The 22,112-nt window shown below is 51.5% G+C and overlaps 1 protein-coding gene across 3 annotated transcripts; it reads right to left on the bottom strand.

Annotated features, from left to right (window-relative positions):
• Nucleotides 1-6,294: 6,294 nt before the first annotated feature.
• Nucleotides 6,295-21,258, bottom strand: LOC142923321 (uncharacterized). 3 transcript variants are annotated; one of them, XM_076064384.1, is made up of 5 exons: nt 21,090-21,258; nt 20,711-20,725; nt 17,642-17,751; nt 14,978-15,053; nt 6,295-11,670 (listed from the first exon to the last, which is right to left on the bottom strand). In XM_076064384.1, exons 3-5 carry the CDS (start codon nt 17,749-17,751, stop codon nt 10,786-10,788), a joined length of 1,071 nt encoding a protein of 356 aa, XP_075920499.1. In that variant the 5' UTR covers nt 20,711-20,725; nt 21,090-21,258; the 3' UTR covers nt 6,295-10,785. The 3 variants fall into 3 exon arrangements, with proteins under 3 accessions (XP_075920499.1, XP_075920500.1, XP_075920498.1); XM_076064385.1 differs by lacking the exon at nt 21,090-21,258 and having other exon boundaries at nt 20,689-20,984; XM_076064383.1 differs by lacking the exon at nt 21,090-21,258 and having other exon boundaries at nt 20,711-20,981.
• Nucleotides 21,259-22,112: the final 854 nt, after the last annotated feature.

Below are 22,112 nucleotides of genomic sequence, written 5' to 3' on the forward strand. Positions count from 1 at the left end.
TAGGGTTTCTCGAAAGTAAGTCGCCGCTCTCCCCCCCACCCACCTCAGAGGGAAAAAAATAGTTCTTGAAAAAAGTAGTTCCCAACCTCTTCACTCATTAGAGGTAAAGGTGCAGCCCTGCAAGTGCCTGTTCACACCACTGCCGGCGCAGGTTTTCTCGAAAGTAAGTCGCCGCTCTCCCCCCTACCCACCTCAGAGAAAAAATAGTTCTTGAAAAAAGTAGTTCCCCACCTATATTCTTGGTTCTTTGGGTAAAGTCACGTAGAAGGGAAACAATAAAATACCATACATTGTGGGGATCACAAAAAATATCTCAAAAAAATCTTGAACAAACACAAGATCCAGGTCCGATTCAACACGTTACATAAATATAGTAATAGGTTTTTTACCCTTTTAACTGGCACAAAAAACTGACACCTTTATTGAAGGCGTCGTGTTTGCAATATTGCAATAACCACAACACAAGCAGTCAAAAATGCAAACAAAAATCGACAACTCTGATGATAAGGACAGTGCAAATATGATTATCGTCAGAGTTGTCGATTTTTGATTGCATTTTTGACTGCTTGTGTTGTGGTTACTGCAAACACGATGCCTTGAATAAAGGTGTCAGTTTTTGTGCCAGTTAAGAGGGTAAAAACCTATTACTATATCTTGTATATACAAACACGGAGGCAATTTCAACCCGAGAAGATGGATTCTGGGCTTAGCAATCATTGGAAGGATTTGATAACCATGTCTGGGTCTTAATTGATTGTTCACGCTTACCATGAGAGATTCGTTCGTGAGGCTATCCACCATATACAAACACGGAGACAATTTCAACCCGAGAAGATGGATTCTGGGCTTAGCAATCATTGGAAGGATTTGATAAACCATATCTGGGTCTTAATTGATTGTTCACGCTTACGGCTACCATGAGAGATTGGTTCATGAGGCCATCCACCATATACAAACACGGAGACAATTTTAACCCGAGAAGATGGATTCTGGGCTTAGCAATCATTAGAAGGATTTGATCAACCATTTCAGGTCTTAATTTATTGATCATTGTTATAATTCAATAGGCTCACATGACATTGACTTCTCCAAGACAGAGCTTCTTTGTAAGCCATCTGGCTACCATGAGAGATTCGTTCATGAGGCTATCCACATATACAAGCACAGAGACAATTTCAACCGGAAAGATGGATTCTGGCTTAGCAATCATTGGAAGGATTTTATAAACCATTTCAGGTCTTAATTTTTTTATCATTGTTATAATTCAGTAGCCTCACGACATTGACTTCTCCAAGACAGAGGTTCTTTGTAAGCCATCTGGCTACCATGAGAGATTCGTTCATGAGGCTATCCACCATATACAAACACAGAGACAATTTCAACCGAGAAGATGGATTCTGGGCTTAGCAATCATTGGAAGGATTTGATAAATCATGTCTGGGTCGTAATTGAGTGTTCACACTTACGGCTACCATGAGAGATTTGTTCACGAGGCCATCCACCATATACAAACACGGAGACAATTTCAACCCGAGAAGATGGATTCTGGGCTTAGCAATCATTGGAAGGATTTGATAAATCATGTCTGGGTCGTAATTGAGTGTTCACACTTACGGCTACCATGAGAGATTTGTTCACGAGGCCATCTACCATATACAAACACGGAGACAATTTCAACCCGAGAAGATGGATTCTGGGCTTAGCAATCATTGGAAGGATTTGATAAACCATGTCTGGGTCTTAATTGATTGTTCACGCTTACGGCTACCATGAGAGATTCGTTCACGAGGCCATCCACCATATACAAACACGGAGACAATTTCAACCCGAGAAGATGGATTCTGGGCTTAGCAATCATTGGAAGGATTTGATAAACCATGTCTGGGTCTTAATTGATTGTTCACGCTTACGGCTACCATGAGAGATTCGTTCACGAGGCCAGCCACCATATACACACACGGAGACAATTTCAACCCGAGAAGATGGATTCTGGGCTTAGCAATCATTGGAAGGATTTGATAAACCATTTCAGGTCTTAATTGATTGATCATCGTTATAATTCAGTAGGCTCACATGACATTGACTTCTCCAAGACAGAGGTTCTTTGTAAGCCATCTGGCTACCATGAGAGATTCGTTCACGAGGCCATCCACCATATACAAGCACAGAGACAATTTCAACCGAGAAAGATGGATTCTGGGCTTAGCAATCATTGGAAGGATTTGATAAACCATGTCTGGGTCTTAATTGATTGTTCACGCTTACGGTGGCTTTCAGACAGCATACATTAATTTTTCGTCTCCCCCCTCCTCTTTTCCGAACATAGATGGACTCGTCCATCTGAATAACTTCCAAATGGCTCTCCGTAGTGCTGACGTTTAAAAACAAAACGCCACTTTTTTCAAATTTTCTCGTTGTGGTTTTCACACCTGATGATGATTTCTGCTTTGTGTTACAGTCGAAACATCGTGAGAATTTTATTGTTTTATATTTGTATTATTTTATTGTTTCCCTTCTACGCGGTGGTGACTTTACCGAAAGAACCAAGAATATAAAAATATTTTTTAAAAGTTTGATATTTTTATTATTTGATTATATTTTTATTATTTTCCAAAAATATTACAAAATTTATATTTTTATTATTTTTATTGTTTCCCTTCTACGCGGTGGTGACTTTACCAAAAGAACCAAGAATATAAAAAAATATTTTAAAAAAGTTTTTGTATTTTTATTTGATTATATTTTTTATTATTTTCTAAAAAAAATTTTTTTAATATATTTTTATTATTTTTATTGCTTCCCTTCTACGCGGTGGTGACTTTACCGAAAGAACCAAGAATATAAAAATATTTTTTTAAAGTTGCATATTTTTATTATTTGATTATATTTTTATTATTTTCTAAAAAATATTTTAAAAATTTATATTTTTATTCTTTTATTGTTTCCCTTCTACGCGGTGGTGACTTTACCGAAAGAACCAAGAATATAAAAATGTTTTTTAAAAGTTTCATATTTTTATTATTTGATTATATTTTTATTATTTTCTAAAAAATATAAAATCATATTTTTATTATTTTTATTGTTTCCCTTCTACGCGGTGGTGACTTTACCGAAACAACCAAGAATATAAAAAATATTTTTAAAAAGAGGGTTTTTATTTTTTATTTGATTATGTTTTTATTATTTTCTAAAAATATAAAAATATATATTTTTATTATTTTTATTGTTTCCCTTCTACGCGGTGGTGACTTTACCGAAAGAACCAAGAATATAAAAAATATTTTTAAAAAGAGGTTTTTATTTTTATTATTTGATTATATTTTTATTATTTTCTAAAAATATTTTAAAAAATTATTTTTATTATTTTTATTGTTTCCCTTCTACGCGGTGGTGACTTTACCAAAAGAACCAAGAATATAAAAAATATTTTTAAAAAGAGTTTTTTTATTATTATTTGATTATATTTTTATTATTTTCTAAAAATAATTTAAAAATTATATTTTTATTGTTTCCCTTCTACGCGGTGGTGACTTTACCGAAAGAACCAAGAATATAAAAAATATTTTAAAAAAGAGTTTTTTATTTTTATTATTTGATTATATTTTTATTATTTTCTAAAAATATGAAAAATATATATTTTTATTATTTTTATTGTTTCCCTTCTATGCGGTGGTGACTTTACCGAAAGAACCAAGAATATAAAAAATATTTTTAAAAAAACAGTTTTTTTTATTTTTTGCATTTGATTATATTTTTATTATTTTCTAAAAATGTAAAAATATATATTTTTTATTTTTATTGTTTCCCTTCTACGCGGTGGTGACTTTACCGAAATAACCAAGAATATAAAAAAATATTTTAAAAAGAGTTTTTTGTATATTTTTTATTTGATTCTATTTTCATTATTTTCAAAAAATATTAAAATTTTTTATATTTTTATTATTTTATTATTTTAAAAAATATTTTTTTTTTATTTTTTGCATTTGGTTATATTTTTATTATTTTCGAAAAAAATGTAGAGGTGTTAACTACGCGCTGTTGCGTGACCTGCATTGCCACCAGGGCGGTGCAGCATTACCCCTGGGTACAACGGTTGGGGTCAGTCGAGGTGAAACGGATCGTGGCCAGGGTTTTGGTGCGAACCAATCAGACGGTTCCACGTGGGAATGTGTGATTGGTTCTGCCTGGCCACGAAGGGAGTATAAGACGGGTGACCCAACGGACCTCGGGGGAGTTCTCTCCCTGCACGAAGACAGAAGACTGGGCTGAAGTCCTAGCTAGGACCCTGGACCCAGCCTCCCAGCCCTTCTGAGGGCTAAGGCTCGGCTTACCCAGTGGTCAGTACCCACCGGGCTAGCGGTGGGTCAGATAGGCTCCCCCAGGTCCTAGCCGGAGGACTAGGATAGCGGTAGACGTGTGAGTCCCGCCAAGTCCGGAGGCTGTGTACCTCCCTAGGCTATCGGGTGCGGGGACCCAATATCCCTCTGTGTGGTGTGTTAAGCGTTGTATAAGGAAATAATACAATAAACAGAGTGAGCCTCCTAAGAAGTCTTGCTCGTCCTTACAACACCACAGACTTAACACTGCCTCCCATAGACTCAGCACTGCCACCCATAGACTCAGCACTGAGACCCATAGACTCAGCACTGTCACCCATAGACTCAACACTGTCACCCATAGACTCAACACTGCCACCCATAGACTCAGCACTGTCACCCACTGACTCAGCACTGCCACCCATAGACTCAGCACTGAGACCCACAGACTCAGCACTGTCACCCATAGACTCAACACTGCCACCCATAGACTCAGCACTGAGGCCCATAGACTCAACACTGCCACCCATAGACTCAGCACTGTCACCCATAGACTCAGCACTGTCACCCACAGACTCAGCACTGTCACCCATAGACTCAACACTGTCACCCATAGACTCAACACTGTCACCCATAGACTCAACACTGTCACTCATAGACTCAGCACTGTCACCCATAGACTCAGCACTGTCACCCATAGACTCAACACTGTCACCCATAGACTCAACACTGTCACCCATAGATTCAGCACTGTCACCCATAGACTCAACACTGTCACCCATAGACTCAACACTGCCACCCATAGACTCAGCACTGAGACCCACAGACTCAGCACTGTCACCCATAGACTCAACACTGCCACCCATAGACTCAGTACTGCCACCTATAGACTCAGCACTGCCACCTATAGACTCAGCACTGTCACCCATAGACTCAGCACTGCCACCCATAGACTCAACACTGAGACCCACAGACTTAGCACTGCCACCCATAGACTCACCACTGCCAACCATAGACTCAACACTGCCACCCAGAGACTCAGCACTGCCACCCATAGACTCAGCATTGCCACCCATAGACTCAGCACTGCCACCCATAGATTCAACACTGCCACCCATAGACTCAGCACTGAAACCCATAGACTCAACACTGAGGCCCATAGACTCAACACTGCCACCCATAGACTCAGCACTGCCACCCATAGACTCAGCACTGTCACCCATAGACTCAGCACTGTCACCCATAGACTCAGCACTGTCACCCATAGACTCAGCACTGCCACCCATAGACTCAGCACTGTCACCCAGAGACTCAGCACTGTCACCCATAGACTCAACACTGTCACCCTTAGACTCAGCACTGCCACCCACAGACTCAGCACTGCCACCCACAGACTCAGCACTGCCACCCACAGACTCAGCACTGTCACCCACAGACTCAGCACTGTCACCCATAGACTCAACACTGCCACCCACAGACTCAGCACTGTCACCCACAGACTCAACACTGTCACCCATAGACTCAACACTGCCACCCATAGACTCAGCACTGCCACCCACAGACTCAGCACTGCCACCCATAGACTCAGCACTGTCACCCATAGACTCAACACTGTCACCCACAGACTCAACACTGTCACCCACAGACTCAACACTGCCACCCATAGACTCAGCACTGTCACCCATAGACTCAGCACTGCCACCCATAGACTCAGCACTGCCACCCATAGACTCAACACTGCCACCCACAGACTCAGCACTGCCACCCACAGACTCAGCACTGTCACCCATAGACTCAACACTGTCACCCATAGACTCAGCACTGCCACCCATAGACTCAACACTGAGCCCCCATAGACTCAACACTGCCACCCACAGACTCAGCACTGCCCATGGTGTGTGGTTGATGTCCCAGGAGGAGGAGGAGGATGTTGCTCCCCACGTACGCATGTTGAACTTCTCTGGCGCCAAGTCGGAGGGAGAGTCTTAGAAATCTTTATTAAAACATCGTCAAAATGTAGCACCACATTCCCCCACGTTCTCCGGCGGTGGACGCGCACAGCGACAGGGACAGCTGCCACTGGGGGTACCCCCCCACTGAGGAATGGTGGAGTGAGCGAGTGAGCGGGTGAGTGGGCGAGTGGGCGAGGGAGCGGGTGGGTGAGCGGGCGGGCGAGTGAGCGAGTGGGCGGGTGAGTGGGTGAGTGAGCGATGGGGCGAGGGGGTGGGTGAGTGGGTGGGTGAGTAAGTGGGTGGGTGAGTGGGCGAGTGAGCGGGTGAGTGAGCAGATGGGTAAGTGAGCGAGTGGGTGAGTGAGCGGGTGGGCGAGTGAGCGGGTGAGTAGGTGGGTGAGTGAGCAGGTGGGTGAGTGAGCGGGTGAGTAGGTGGGTGAGTGAGCAGGTGGGTGAGTGAGCGAGTGGGTGAGTGAGTGGGTGGGCAAGTGAGCGGGTGAGTAGGTGGGTGAGTGAGCAGGTGGGTGAGTGAGCGGGTGAGTAGATGGGTGAGTGAGCAGGTGGGTGAGTGAGCGGGTGAGTAGGTGGGTGAGTGAGCAGGTGGGTGAGTGAGCGAGTGGGTGAGTGAGCGAGTGGGTGAGTGAGCGGGTGAGTAGGTGGGTGAGTGAGCAGGTGGGTGAGTGAGCGGGTGAGTAGGTGGGTGAGTGAGCAGGTGGGTGAGTGAGCGGGTGAGTAGGTGGGTGAGTGAGCAGGTGGGTGAGTGAGCGAGTGGGTGAGTGAGCGAGCGGGTGAGTGAGCGGGTGGGCAAGTGAGCGGGTGAGTAGGTGGGTGAGTGAGCAGGTGGGTGAGTGAGCGAGTGGGTGAGTGAGCAGATGGGTAAGTGAGCGGGTGAGTAGGTGGGTGAGTGAGCGAGTGGGTGAGTGAGCGGGTGGGCAAGTGAGCGGTTGAGTGAGCAGATGGCTAAGTGAGCGGGTGAGTAGGTGGGTGAGCGGGTGGGCGAGTGAGCGCGTGGGGGAGCGGGCGAGTGAGCAGGTGAGTGAGCAGATGGGTGAGCGGGTCAGTAGGTGGGTGAGTGAGCGAGTGGGTGGGTGAGCGAGTGGGTGAGTGAGCGGTTGAGTGAGCAGATAGGTGAGCGGGCAAGTGAGCGGGTGAGTAGGTGGGTGAGCGGGTGGGCGAGTGAGCGAGTGGGCGAGCAGATGGGTAAGTGAGCGAGTAGGCGAGTGAGTAGGTGAGTGAGCGAGTGGATGGGTGAGCGAGCGGTATTCCAATTTGCAGGTGCGAATGGGCACCTCTCATCGAAGCCTAAGCAGGTATCTGCCACCCAGTGGCCAAATCTGGCACAACAACAATTAAAATACAAGGCGATTTGATCAACACGGCCATCGTTAATTTGGCGATGGGAGAGAGAGTGGCGGGGAGAGAGAGGGGAGAGAGTGGGGAGAGAGAGAGAGGGGAGAGAGTGGGGAGAGAGTGGTGGGGAGAGAGAGAGGGACAATGTAACTCGTAGATTCGGGAGATGCGGGGAGGTGGAGGGGTAACCACCCCACCACCTCTAAGACGGGCACGACGTGGACCACTCACAAACTCACTCACCAACTCACTCACCAACTCACTCACCAACTCACCAACTCACTCACCAACTCACCAACTCACTCACCAACTCACAAACTCACTCACCAACTCACTCACCAACTCACTCACCAACTCACTCACCAACTCACTCACCAACTCACTCACCAACTCACAAACTCACTCACTCACTCACCCAATCACTCACTCAATCACTCACTCATCCACTCACTCACCAACTCATCCACCCACCCACTCACCTTACCTAATCATCCACCCACCCATTAACTCACCCAGTCATCCACCCACATACCTACTCACCCACATACTCACCTACTCACCCACCCACATACTCACCCACTCACTCACCCACTCACCCAGTCACTCACCTCACCCAATCGCCCACCCACATACTCACCGACTCACCCACCCAATCATCCACTCACCCAGCCACCAACACACTCACCGACTCACCCAATCATCCACTCACCCACCCACATACTCACCGACTCACTCACTCACCAACTCATCCACCCACTCACCCACCCACCCAGTCAGTCACTCACCCCACCCACTCACCCATATACTCACCGACTCACCCAATCATCCACTCACCCAATCACCCACCCACATACTCACCGACTCACCCACTCAATCATCCACTCACCCACTCACCCAGCCACCAACATACTCACCGACTCACCCACCCAATCATCCACTCACCCACCCACATACTCACCGACTCACTCACTCAACAACTCATCCACCCACTCACCCACCCACCCAGTCAGTCACTCACCCCACCCACTCACCCACCCACCCAGTCAGTCGCTCACCCTACCCACTCACCCACCCACCCAGTCAGTCGCTCACCCCACCCACTCACCCATCCACTCACCCACTCACCCACCCACCCACATACTCACCGACTCACCCAATCACCCACCCACATACTCACCGACTCACCCACCCAATCATCCACTCACCCAGCCACCAACATACTCACCGACTCACTCACTCAACAACTCATCCACCCAGTCACTCACCCCACCCACTCACCCACCCAGTCAGTCACTCACCCCACCCACTCACCCACATACTCACCGACTCACCCAATCATCCACTCACCCAATCACCCACCAACATACTCACCGACTCACCCACTCAATCATCCACTCACCCACTCACCCAGCCACCAACATACTCACCCATTCAATCATCCACTCACCCACTCACCCAGCCACCAACATACTCACCGACCCACCCAATCATCCACTCACCCAATCGTCCACCCCACCCACTCACCCACCCACCCAGTCAGTCACTCACCCCACCCACTCACCCACATACTCACCGACTCACCCAATCATCCACTCACCCACTCACCGACTCACCCACTCAATCATCCACTCACCCACTCACCCAGCCACCAACATACTCACCGACTCACCCACCCAATCATCCACTCACCCACCCACATACTCACCGACTCACTCACTCACTCAACAACTCATCCACCCACTCACCCACCCACCCAGTCAGTCGCTCACCCCACCCACTCACCCACCCACCCAGTCAGTCGCTCACCCTACCCACTCACCCACCCACCCAGTCAGTTGCTCACCCCACCCACTCACCCACTCACCCACCCACCCACATACTCACCGACTCACCCAATCACCCACCCACATACTCACCGACTCACCCACCCAATCATCCACTCACCCAGCCACCAACATACTCACCGACTCACTCACTCAACAACTCATCCACCCAGTCACTCACCCCACCCACTCACCCACCCAGTCAGTCACTCACCCCACCCACTCACCCACATACTCACCGACTCACCCAATCATCCACTCACCCAATCACCCACCCACATACTCACCGACTCACCCACTCAATCATCCACTCACCCACTCACCCAGCCACCAACATACTCACCCATTCAATCATCCACTCACCCACTCACCCAGCCACCAACATACTCACCGACCCACCCAATCATCCACTCACCCAATCGTCCACCCCACCCACTCACCCACCCACCCAGTCAGTCACTCACCCCACCCACTCACCCACATACTCACCGACTCACCCAATCATCCACTCACCCACTCACCGACTCACCCACTCAATCATCCACTCACCCACTCACCCAGCCACCAACATACTCACCGACTCACCCACCCAATCATCCACTCACCCACCCACATACTCACCGACTCACTCACTCACTCAACAACTCATCCACCCACTCACCCACCCACCCAGTCAGTCGCTCACCCCACCCACTCACCCACCCACCCAGTCAGTCGCTCACCCTACCCACTCACCCACCCACCCAGTCAGTTGCTCACCCCACCCACTCACCCATCCACTCACCCACTCACCCACCCACCCACATACTCACCGACTCACCCAATCACCCACCCACATACTCACCGACTCACCCACCCAATCATCCACTCACCCAGCCACCAACATACTCACCGACTCACTCACTCAACAACTCATCCACCCAGTCACTCACCCCACCCACTCACCCACATACTCACCGACTCACCCAATCATCCACTCACCCAATCACCCACCCACATACTCACCGACTCACCCACTCAATCATCCACTCACCCACTCACCCAGCCACCAACATACTCACCGACTCACTCACTCACTCACCAACTCATCCACCCACTCACCCACCCACCCAGTCAGTCACTCACCCCACCCACTCACCCACTCACCCACCCAGTCACTCACCCCACCCACATACTCACCGACCCAATCATCCACTCACCCAATCATCCACCCCACCCACTCACCCACCCACCCAGTCAGTCACTCACCCCACCCACTCACCCACATACTCACCGACTCACCCACCCAATAATCCACCCACCCAATCATCCACCCCACCCACGACAGTGCCAGGCTAGGTACATCTCACACCGCACTCATTTTCACCGCTCCACTCCTCCCCGTGGCCCCAGCAAAGGCACTGGAGTGGTGAAGTATGGCCACCAAGACGGACCCCGCTCCTCTCTCAACATCATCATCGCCATCGACATCGTCATCATCATCATCGTCATCATCATCATTGGAGCTCCTTGCCCTCTCAGTGTCTTCATCATCCGCCCTGGCGAGTGCGTTGGGCAGTGGAGGTGACGGAGGTGGTCGTGGTGATGGTGGTGGTGGTGGTGGTTGTTGTGGTAGTGATGGTGGCGGTGGTTGTGGTAGTGATGGTGGTGATGGTTGTGGTAGTGATGGTGGTGGTTGTTGTGATGGTGGTGGTTGTTGTGGTGGTAGTGATGGTGGTGGTGGTGATGGTTGTGGTAGTGATGGTGGCGATGGTTGTGGTAGTGATGGTGGCGGTGGTTGTGGTAGTGATGGTGGTTGTGGTAGTGATGGTGGTGGTGGTTGTGGTAGTGATGGTGGCGGTGGTTGTGGTAGTGATGGTGGTGATGGTTGTGGTAGTGATGGTGGTGGTGGTTGTGATGGTGGTGGTTGTTGTGGTGGTAGTGATGGTGGTTGTGGATGTGGTTGTGGTGGTAGTGATGGTGGTTGTGGTTGTGATGGTTGTGGTAGTGATGGTGGCGATGGTAGCAGTGGTGATGGTGGCGGTGGTAGCAGTGGTGGTGGTAGTTGTGGTAGTGATGGTGGTGATGGTGGTGATGTTAGTGATGGTGGTGATGTTAGTGACGGTGGTGGTGATGATGATGGTAGTTGTGGTGATGGTAGTGATTGTGGTGATAATTGTGGTGGTGATGGTGGTGGTGATACTTGTGGTAGTTGTGGTGATGGTAGTTGTGGTGGTTGTGATGCAGAGATCTGTGGAGGAAAGAGATCAAAATAGTTACTCACAACTCACCCACCCACTCAATCATACACTCACCCACTCACCCATTCACTCACTCACTCACCCACTCACCCACCCACTCACCCACCCACTCACCTCACTCACCACTCATTCACCACCCACTCACCACTTACCACCCACTCACCTCACCCACCACTCACCACTCGCCCACCTCACTCACCACTCATTCACCACGCCGAGTGGGTGAGTAGGCAGGAGAGTAGGTGAGTGGTAGGTGAGTGGTAGGTGAGTGGGTAGGTGAGCGAGTAGGTGAGCGAGTAGGTGAGCGGGTAGGTGAGTGGGTAGGTGAGTGGGTAGGTGAGAGGTAGGTGAGTGGTAGGCGAGAGGTAGGTGAGTGGTAGCTGTGTGGTAGGTGAGTGGTAGGTGAGCGAGTAGGTCAGCGAGTAGGTGAGTGGTAGGTGAGTGGTAGCTGAGTGGTAGCTGAATGGGTAGGTGAGTGGTAGGTGAGTGGTTAGGTGAGTGAGTAGGTGAGAGGTAGGTGACTGGTAGGTGAGAGGTTGGTGAGTGGTAGCTGTGTGGTGGGTGAGAGGTAGGTGAGTGGTAGGTGAGTGGTAGGTGAGAGGTAGCTGAGTGGTAGGTGAGTGGGTAGGTGAGTGGGTAGGTGAGTGGGTAGGCGAGTAGGAAGGTGGGTGGGTAGGTGAGAGGTTGGTGAGTTGGTAGGCGAGTGAGTAGGTGAGTGGTAGGTGAGTGAGTAGCTGGGTGGTAGGTGAGTGGTAGCTGAGTTGTAGGTGAGTGGGTAGCTGAGTGGGTAGCTGAGTGGGTAGCTGAGTTGTAGGTGAGTGGTAGGTGAGTGGGTAGGTGAGTGGTAGGTGGGTGGTAGGTGAGTGGTACGAGAAAGGTAGGTGAGTGGTAGGTGAGTGGGTAGGAATGTGAGTGAGGTGAGTGAGTATGTGAGAGGTTGGTGAGTGGTAGCTGAGTGGTAGCTGAGTGGTAGGTGAGTGGGTAGGTGAGTGAGTAGCTGAGTGGTAGGTGAGTGGGTAGGCGAGTGAGTAGCTGAGTGGTAGATGAGTGGTAGGTGGGTGGGTAGGTGAGTGGTAGCTGAGTGGTAGGTGAGAGATAGCTGAGAGGTAGCTGAGAGGTAGCTGAGTGGTAGGTGAGAGGTAGCTGGGTGGTAGGTGACAGGTAGGTGAGTGGTAGGTGAGAGGTAGGCGAGTGGTAGGTGAGAGGTAGGCGAGTGGTAGGTGAGAGGTAGCTGAGTGGTAGGTGAGAGGTAGCTGAGTGGTAGGTGAGAGGTAGGTGAGTGGTAGGTGAGAGGTAGGCGAGTGGTAGGTGAGTGGTGAGTGGTAGGTGAGTGAGTGGTAGGTGAGAGGTAGCTGAGAGGTAGCTGAGTGGTAGGTGAGAGGTAGGTGAGTGGTAGGTGAGTGGTAGCTGAGTGGTAGGTGAGTGGTGAGTGGTAGGTGAGTGAGTGGTAGGTGAGAGGTAGCTGAGAGGTAGCTGAGTGGTAGGTGAGAGGTAGGCGAGTGGTAGGTGAGAGGTAGGTGAGTGGTAGGTGACAGGTAGGTGAGAGGTAGCTGAGTGGTAGGTGAGTGGTGAGTGGTAGCTGAGAGGTAGCTGAGTGGTTGGTGAGTGGTAGCTGAGTGGTAGGTGAGTGGTAGGTGAGAGGTAGCTGAGTGGGTAGCTGAGTGGGTAGCTGATAGGTAGCTGAGTGGGTAGCTGAGTGGGTAGCTGAGTGGTAGGTGAGCGGTAGGTGAGAGGTAGCTGAGTGGTAGCTGAGTGGTAGGTGAGTGGTAGGTGAGTGGTAGGTGAGTGGTAGGTGACATGTAGCTGATAGGTAGCCGAGTGGTAGCTGAGAGGTAGCTGAGTGGGTAGGTGAGTGGTACGTGAGAGGTAGCTGAGTGGTACGTGAGTGGGTAGCTGATAGGTAGGTGAGAAGTAGCTGAGAGGTAGCTGAGTGGGTAGGTGAGAGGTAGGTGAGTGGTAGGTGAGTGGTACGTGAGAGGTAGCTGAGTGGTAGGTGAGTGGGTAGGTGAGAGGTAGCTGAGAGGTAGCTGAGTGGTAGCTGAGTGAGTAGCTGAGAGGTAGCTGAGTGGGTAGCTGAGAGGTAGCTGAGAGGTAGGTCAGCGAGTAGGCGAGTGGTAGGTGAGGTAGGTGAGAGGTTGGTGAGTGGGTAGGCGAGTGGTAGGTGAGTGAGTAGCTGAGTGGTAGGTGAGTGGTAGCTGAGTGGGTAGGTGAGTGGTAGGTGAGTGAGTAGCTGTGTGGTAGCTGTGTGGTAGGTGAGTGGTAGGTGAGTGAGTAGCTGTGTGGTAGGTGAGTGGGTAGGTGAGTGGTAGGTGAGTGAGTAGCTGTGTGGTAGGTGAGTGGTAGGTGAGTGGGTAGGTGTGTGGGTAGCTGCGGGTAGCTGAGTGGTAGCTGAATGGGTAGGTGAGTGGTAGGTGAGTGGGTAGGTGAGTGAGTAGGTGAGAGGTAGGTGAGTGGTAGGTGAGTAGGAAGGTGGGTGGGTAGGCAAGTAGGAAGGTGGGTGGGTAGGTGAGTGGTAGCTGAGTTGGTAGGCGAGTGAGTAGGTGAGTGGTGAGTGGTAGGTGAGTGAGTAGCTGGGTGGTAGGTGAGTGGGTAGGTGAGTGGTAGGTGAGTGGGTAGGTGAGTGGTAGGAGAAAGGTAGGTGAGTGGTAGGAGAAAGGTAGGTGAGTGGGTAGGAATGTGAGTGAGGTGAGTGAGTATGTGAGAGGTTGGTGAGTGGTAGCTGAGTGGTAGGTGAGTGGGTAGGTGAGTGAGTAGGCAAGTGAGTAGCTGAGTGGTAGGTGAGTGGGTAGGCGAGTGAGTAGCTGAGTGGTAGATGAGTGGTAGGTGGGTGGGTAGGTGAGTGGTAGCTGAGTGGTAGGTGAGTGGTAGCTGGGTGGTAGGTGAGAGGTAGGTGAGAGGTAGCTGAGAGGTAGCTGAGTGGTAGGTGAGTGAGAGGTAGCTGAGTGAGTGGGTAGCTGAGAGGTAGCTGAGTGGTAGGTGAGAGGTAGGTGAGTGGTAGCTGAGAGGTAGCTGAGTGAGTAGCTGAGTGGTACGTGAGTGGTAGGTGACAGGTAGCTGAGAGGTAGGTGAGTGGTAGGTGAGTGGTAGCTGAGTGGTAGGTGAGTGGTAGGTGAGTGGTAGGTGAGTGAGTGGTAGGTGAGTGGTGAGTGGTAGGTGAGTGAGTGGTAGGTGAGTGGTGAGTGGTAGGTGAGTGAGTGGTAGCTGAGAGGTAGCTGAGAGGTAGCTGAGTGGTAGGTGAGTGAGTGGTAGCTGAGTGGTAGGTGAGTGAGAGGTAGGTGACAGGTAGCTGAGTGGTACCGGCTGCATGCCGAGCGTGGAGGAGTTTGATGTCTCTTGGATGTCCGGAGTGACAAAGCCTCTCAGGTCTAGCAGACTGAGACACACACAGAGAGACCCCCTAGCTGGGGGTACCCCTTAGCTAGGGGGTACACACACACACACAGAGAGACCCCCTAGCTGGGGGGTACTCACACACACACAGAGACCCCCTAGCTAGGGGGTACACACACACACACACAGAGACCCCCTAGCTGGGGGGTACACACACACAGAGAGAGACCCCCTAGCTAGGGGTACCCCCTAGCTAGGGGGTACCCCTAGCTAGGGGTACTCACACACAGAGACCCCCTAGCTGGGGGGTACTCACACACACAGAGACCCCCTAGCTAGGGGGTACTCACACACAGAGAGAGAGAGACCCCCTAGCTAGGGGGTACTCACACACACACAGAGACCCCCTAGCTGGGGTACCCCCTAGCTGGGGTACACACACACACACAGAGTCCCCCTAGCTAGGGGTACCCCCTAGCTAGGGTGTACACACACACACACAGAGAGACCCCCTAGCTGGGGGGTACTCACACACACACAGAGACCCCCTAGCTGGGGGGTACTCACACACACACAGAGACCCCCTAGCTAGGGGGTACACACACACACAGAGACCCCCTAGCTGGGGTACCCCCTAGCTAGGGGGTACTCCAGCTAGGGGGTACTCACACACACAGAGACCCCCTAGCTGGGGGGTACTCACACACATAGACAGAGAGAGACCCCCTAGCTGGGGTGCCCCCTAGCTAGGGGGTACACACACACACAGAGACCCCCTAGCTGGGGGGTACTCACACACACAGAGACCCCCTAGCTGGGGTACTCACACACAGACCCCCTTAACGGGGGTTACCTGAGCTGTAGGGGCACCCCCAGAGACCCCCTTAACGGGGTTTACCTGGGCTGTAGGGGTACCCCCAGAGACCCCCTTAAAGGGGTTTACCTGGGCTGTAGGGGTACCACCAGAGACCCCCTTAACGGGGTTTACCTGGGCTGTAGGGGTACCCCCAGAGACCCCCTTAAAGGGGTTTACCTGGGCTGTAGGGGTACCCCCAGAGACCCCCTTAAAGGGGTTTACCTGGGCTGTAGGGGTACCACCAGAGACCCCCTTAACGGGGTTTACCTGGGATGTAGGGGTACCTCCAGAGACCCCCTTAAAGGGGTTTACCTGGGCTGTAGGGGTACCCCCAGAGACCCCCCTTAACGGGGTTTACCTGGGCTGTAGGGGTACCCCCAGAGACCCCCCTTAACGGGGGTTTACCTGAGCTGTAGGGGTACCCCCAGAGACCCCCTTAAAGGGGTTTACCTGGGCTGTAGGGGTACCTCCAGAGACCCCCTTAAAGGGGTTTACCTGGGCTGTAGGGGTACCCCCAGAGACCCCCCTTAACGGGGTTTACCTGGGCTGTAGGGGTACCCCCAGAGACCCCCCTTAACGGGGTTTACCTGGGCTGTAGGGGTACCCCCAGAGACCCCCCTTAACGGGGGTTTACCTGAGCTGTAGGGGTACCCCCAGAGACCCCCTTAAAGGGGTTTACCTGGGCTGTAGGGGTACCTCCAGAGACCCCCTTAACGGGGTTTACCTGGGCTGTAGGGGTACCCCCAGGGACCCCCTTAACGGGGTTTACCTGGGCTGTAGGGGTACCCCCAGAGACCCCCTTAAAGGGGTTTACCTGGGCTGTAGGGGTACCTCCAGAGACCCCCTTAACGGGGTTTACCTGGGCTGTAGGGGTACCCCCAGAGACCCCCTTAACGGGGTTTACCTGGGCTGTAGGGGTACCCTCAGAGACCCCCCTTAACGGGGTTTACCTGGGCTGTAGGGGTACCCCCAGAGACCCCCTTAACGGGGGTTACCTGGGCTGTAGGGGTACCCCCAGAGACCCCCTTAACGGGGGTTTACCTGGACTGTAGGGGTACCCCCAGAGACCCCCTTAACGAGGGTTTACCTGGGCTGTAGGGGTACCTCCAGAGACCCCCTTAACGGGGGTTTACCTGAGCTGTAGGGGTACCCCCAGAGACCCCCCTTAACGGGGTTTACCTGGGCTCTAGGGGTACCCCCAGAGACCCCCCTTAACAGGGTTTACCTGGGCTCTAGGGGTACCCCCAGAGACCCCCCTTAACGGGGTTTACCTGGGCTGTAGGGGTACCCCCAGAGACCCCCCTTAACGGGGGTTACCTGGGCTGTAGGGGTACCACCAGAGACCCCCTTAACGGGGGTTTACCTGGGCTGTAGGGGTACTTCCAGAGACCCCCCTTAACGGGGTTTACCTGAGCTGTAGGGGTATCCCCAGAGACCCCCCTTAAAGGGGTTTACCTGGGCTGTAGGGGTACCCCCAGAGACCCCCTTAACGGGGGTTTACCTGGGCTGTAGGGGTACCCCCAGAGACCCCCCTTAACGGGGTTTACCAGGGCTGTAGGGGTACCCCCAGAGACCCCCCTTAACGGGGTTTACCTGGGCTGTAGGGGTACCTCCAGAGACCCCCTTAACGGGGGTTTACCTGGGCTCTAGGGGTACCTCCAGAGACCCCCCTTAACGGGGTTTACCTGGGCTGTAGGGGTACCTCCAGAGACCCCCTTAACGGGGGTTACCTGGGCTGTAGGGGTACCCCCAGAGACCCCCTTAAAGGGGTTTACCTGGGCTGTAGGGGTCCACAGAGCACCTGGGCACAGTTCTGCAGGAGACCCCCTTGGCTGTAGGGGTTGAAATTGTCGCGACCCCTACGGTTGGACCAAGACTTCTTCATCTGGGGGTCACGTGGGTGACACAGTGAGTGACACAGTGAGTGACACAGTGAGTGACACAGTGAGTGAGTGACACAGTGAGTGAGTGACACAGTGAGTGACACAGTGAGTGACACAGTGAGTGACACAGTGAGTGACACAGTGATTGACACAGTGAGTGAGTGACACAGTGAGTGACACAGTGAGTGACACAGTGAGTGACATAGTGAGTGACACAGTGACACAGTGAGTGACACAGTGAGTGACACAGTGAGTGACACAGTGAGTGAGTGACAGTGAGTGAGTGACACAGTGAGTGACACAGTGAGTGACACAGTGAGTGACACAGCGAGTGAGTGACACAGCGAGTGAGTGACAGCGAGTGACAGTGACACAGTGAGTGACACAGTGAGTGACACAGTGAGTGAGTAACAGTGTGTGACACAGTGAGTGTCACAGTGAGTGACAGTGAGTGAGTGACACAGTGAGTGACACAGTGAGTGACAGTGAGTGAGTGAGTGACACAGTGAGTGAGTGAGTGACACAGTGAGTGAGTGACACAGTGACTGTCACAGTGAGTGACAGTGAGTGACACAGTGAGTGACACAGTGAGTGAGTGACACAGTGAGTGACAGTGAGTGAGTGTCACAGTGACACAGTGAGTGACACAGTGAGTGACACAGTGAGTGACACAGTGAGTGAGTGAGTGACACAGTGAGTGAGTGACACAGTGAGTGACACAGTGAGTGACACGGAGTGAGTGACACGGAGTGAGTGACACAGTGAGTAAGTGACACAGTGAGTAAGTGACACAGTGAGTGTCACGTGAGTGACACAGTGAGTGACACAGTGAGTGTCACGTGAGTGACACAGTGAGTGACACAGTGAGTGAGTGACACAGTGAGTGAGTGACACAGCGAGTGAGTGACACAGTGAGTGAGTGACACAGCGAGTGAGTGACACAGTGAGTGACACAGTGAGTGACACAGTGAGTGACACAGTGAGTGGCACAGTGAGTGAGTGACACAGTGAGTGAGTGACACAGTGAGTGACACAGTGAGTGACACAGTGAGTGAGTGACACAGTGAGTGAGTGACACAGTGAGTGAGTGTCACAGTGAGTGACACAGTGAGTGAGTGACACAGTGAGTGACACAGTGAGTGACACAGTGAGTGAGTGACACAGTGAGTGAGTGACACAGTGGGTGACACAGTGAGTGACAGTGAGTGAGTGACAGTGAGTGAGTGACAGTGAGTGAGTGACACAGTGAGTGACACAGTGAGTGACACAGTGAGTGACACAGTGAGTGAGTGACACAGTGAGTGAGTGACACAGTGAGTGACACAGTGAGTGACACAGTGAGTGAGTGACACAGTGAGTGTCACGTGAGTGACAGTGAGTGACACAGTGAGTGAGTGACACAGTGAGTGTCACGTGAGTGACACAGTGAGTGACACAGTGAGTGTCACGTGAGTGACACAGTGAGTGACACAGTGAGTGAGTGACACAGTGAGTGAGTGACACAGCGAGTGAGTGACACAGTGAGTGACACAGTGAGTGACACAGTGAGTGACACAATGAGTGACACAGCGAGTGACACAGCGAGTGACACAGTGAGTGACACAGTGAGTGAGTGACACAGTGAGTGACACAGTGAGTGAGTGAGTGAGTGACACAGTGAGTGACACAGTGAGTGACACAGTGAGTGAGTGACACAGTGAGTGAGTGTCACAGTGAGTGACACAGTGAGTGACACAGTGACACAGTGAGTGAGTGACACAGTGAGTGACACAGTGAGTGACAGTGAGTGACACAGTGAGTGTCACAGTGAGTGACACAGTGAGTGAGTGACACAGTGAGTGACACAGTGAGTGACACAGTGAGTGAGTGACACAGTGAGTGACAGTGAGTGACACAGTGAGTGACACAGTGAGTGACACAGTGAGTGACACAGTGAGTGAGTGACACAGTGAGTGAGTGCCACAGTGAGTGCCACAGTGAGTGACACAGTGAGTGACACAGTGAGTGACACAGTGAGTGTCACAGTGACACAGTGAGTGACACAGTGAGTGAGTGACACAGTGAGTGACACAGTGAGTGACACAGTGGGTGACACAGTGAGTGACAGTGAGTGAGTGACACAGTGAGTGACACAGTGAGTGACACAGTGAGTGACACAGTGAGTGAGTGACACAGTGAGTGAGTGACACAGTGGGTGACACAGTGAGTGACAGTGAGTGAGTGACACAGTGAGTGACACAGTGAGTGACAGTGAGTGAGTGACACAGTGAGTGACACAGTGAGTGACACAGTGAGTGAGTGACACAGTGAGTGAGTGACACAGTGAGTGAGTGACACAGTGAGTGAGTGACACAGTGAGTGAGTGACACAGTGAGTGAGTGACACAGTGAGTGACACAGTGAGTGACACAGTGAGTGACACAGTGAGTGAGTGACACAGTGAGTGAGTGACACAGTGAGTGAGTGACACAGTGAGTGACACAGTGAGTGACACAGTGAGTGAGTGACACAGTGAGTGACACAGTGAGTGACACAGTGAGTGAGTGACACAGTGAGTGACACAGCGAGTGACACAGTGAGTGACACAGTGAGTGACACAGTGAGTGACACAGTGAGTGAGTGACACAGTGAGTGAGTGACACAGCGAGTGAGTGACACAGCGAGTGAGTGACACAGTGAGTGACACAGTGAGTGACACAGTGAGTGAGTGACTGAGTAAGTGTCACAGTGAGTGACACAGTGAGTGACACAGTGAGTGACACAGTGAGTGACACAGTGAGTGAGTGACACAGTGAGTGAGTGACACAGTGAGTGACACAGTGAGTGACACAGTGAGTGAGTGACACAGTGAGTGACACAGTGACACAGTGAGTGACACAGTGAGTGACACAGTGAGTGAGTGAGTGAGTGACACAGTGAGTGACACAGTGAGTGACACACCGAGTGAGTGTCCCCCACTCACATCCTCGTTCGTAGTCTGGTTCACCAGCACCAGGTAAGTGTGGAACCCCGATAGGCCCAGGATGGACCACACAGACAGGAAGCAAACCAGCACAGTGAGTGACACAGCGAGTGACACAGTGAGTGTCACAGTGACACAGTGAGTGAGTGAGTGACACAGTGAGTGACACAGTGACACAGTGAGTGACACAGTGAGTGACACAGTGAGTGAGTGACACAGTGAGTGAGTGACACAGTGAGTGAGTGACACAGTGAGTGACACAGTGAGTGACACAGTGAGTGAGTGACAGTGAGTGACACAGTGAGTGACAATGAGTGACAGTGAGTGACACAGTGAGTGACACAGTGAGTGACACACCGAGTGAGTGTCCCCCACTCACATCCTCGTTCGTAGTCTGGTTCACCAGCACCAGGTAAGTGTGGAACCCCGATAGGCCCAGGATGGACCACACGGACAGGAAGCAAACCAGCACAGTGAGTGACACAGTGAGTGACACAGTGAGTGAGTGAGTGACACAGTGACACAGTGAGTGTCACAGTGAGTGACACAGTGAGTGACACAGTGAGTGACACAGTGAGTGAGTGTCCCCCACTCACATCCTCGTTCGTAGTCTGGTTCACCAGCACCAGGTAAGTGTGGAACCCCGATAGGCCCAGGATGGACCACACGGACAGGAAGCAAACCAGCACAGTGAGTGACACAGTGAGTGACACAGTGAGTGACACAGTGACACAGTGAGTGACACAGTGACACAGTGAGTGACACAGTGAGTGAGTGACACAGTGAGTGAGTGACACAGTGAGTGACACAGTGAGTGACACAGTGAGTGACACAGTGAGTGACACAGTGAGTGAGTGACAGTGAGTGACACAGTGAGTGACACAGTGAGTGACACAGCGAGTGACACAGTGAGTGACACAGTGAGTGACACAGCGAGTGACACACCGAGTGAGTGTCCCCCACTCACATCCTCGTTCGTAGTCTGGTTCACCAGCACCAGGTAAGTGTGGAACCCCGATAGGCCCAGGATGGACCACACGGACAGGAAGCAAACCAGCACCTCCACAGCAGTGTGGAGAAGTCAAGGAGTGACACAGTGAGTGTCACAGTGAGTGACACAGTGAGTGACACAGTGAGTGACACAGTGAGTGACACTGTGACTGAGTGAGTGGCTGACCGAGTGGCTGACTGAGTGAGTGACTGACTGAGTGAGTGACTGACTGAGTGAGTGACTGACTGAGTGGCTGACTGAGTGAGTGGCTGACTGACTGAGTGGCTGACTGAGTGAGTGGCTGACTGACTGAGTGGCTGACTGAGTGAGTGGCTGACTGAGTGAGTGGCTGACTGACTGAGTGGCTGACTGAGTGAGTGGCTGACTGAGTGTCTGAGTGGCTGACTGAGT

This window comes from Petromyzon marinus, unplaced genomic scaffold, assembly GCF_048934315.1.
Source record: "Petromyzon marinus isolate PM22_M1 ecotype Great Lakes invasive population unplaced genomic scaffold, UKy_Petmar_22M1.pri1.0 PM_Scaffold_417, whole genome shotgun sequence".
Classification (NCBI taxonomy): Eukaryota; Metazoa; Chordata; class Hyperoartia; order Petromyzontiformes; family Petromyzontidae; genus Petromyzon; species Petromyzon marinus.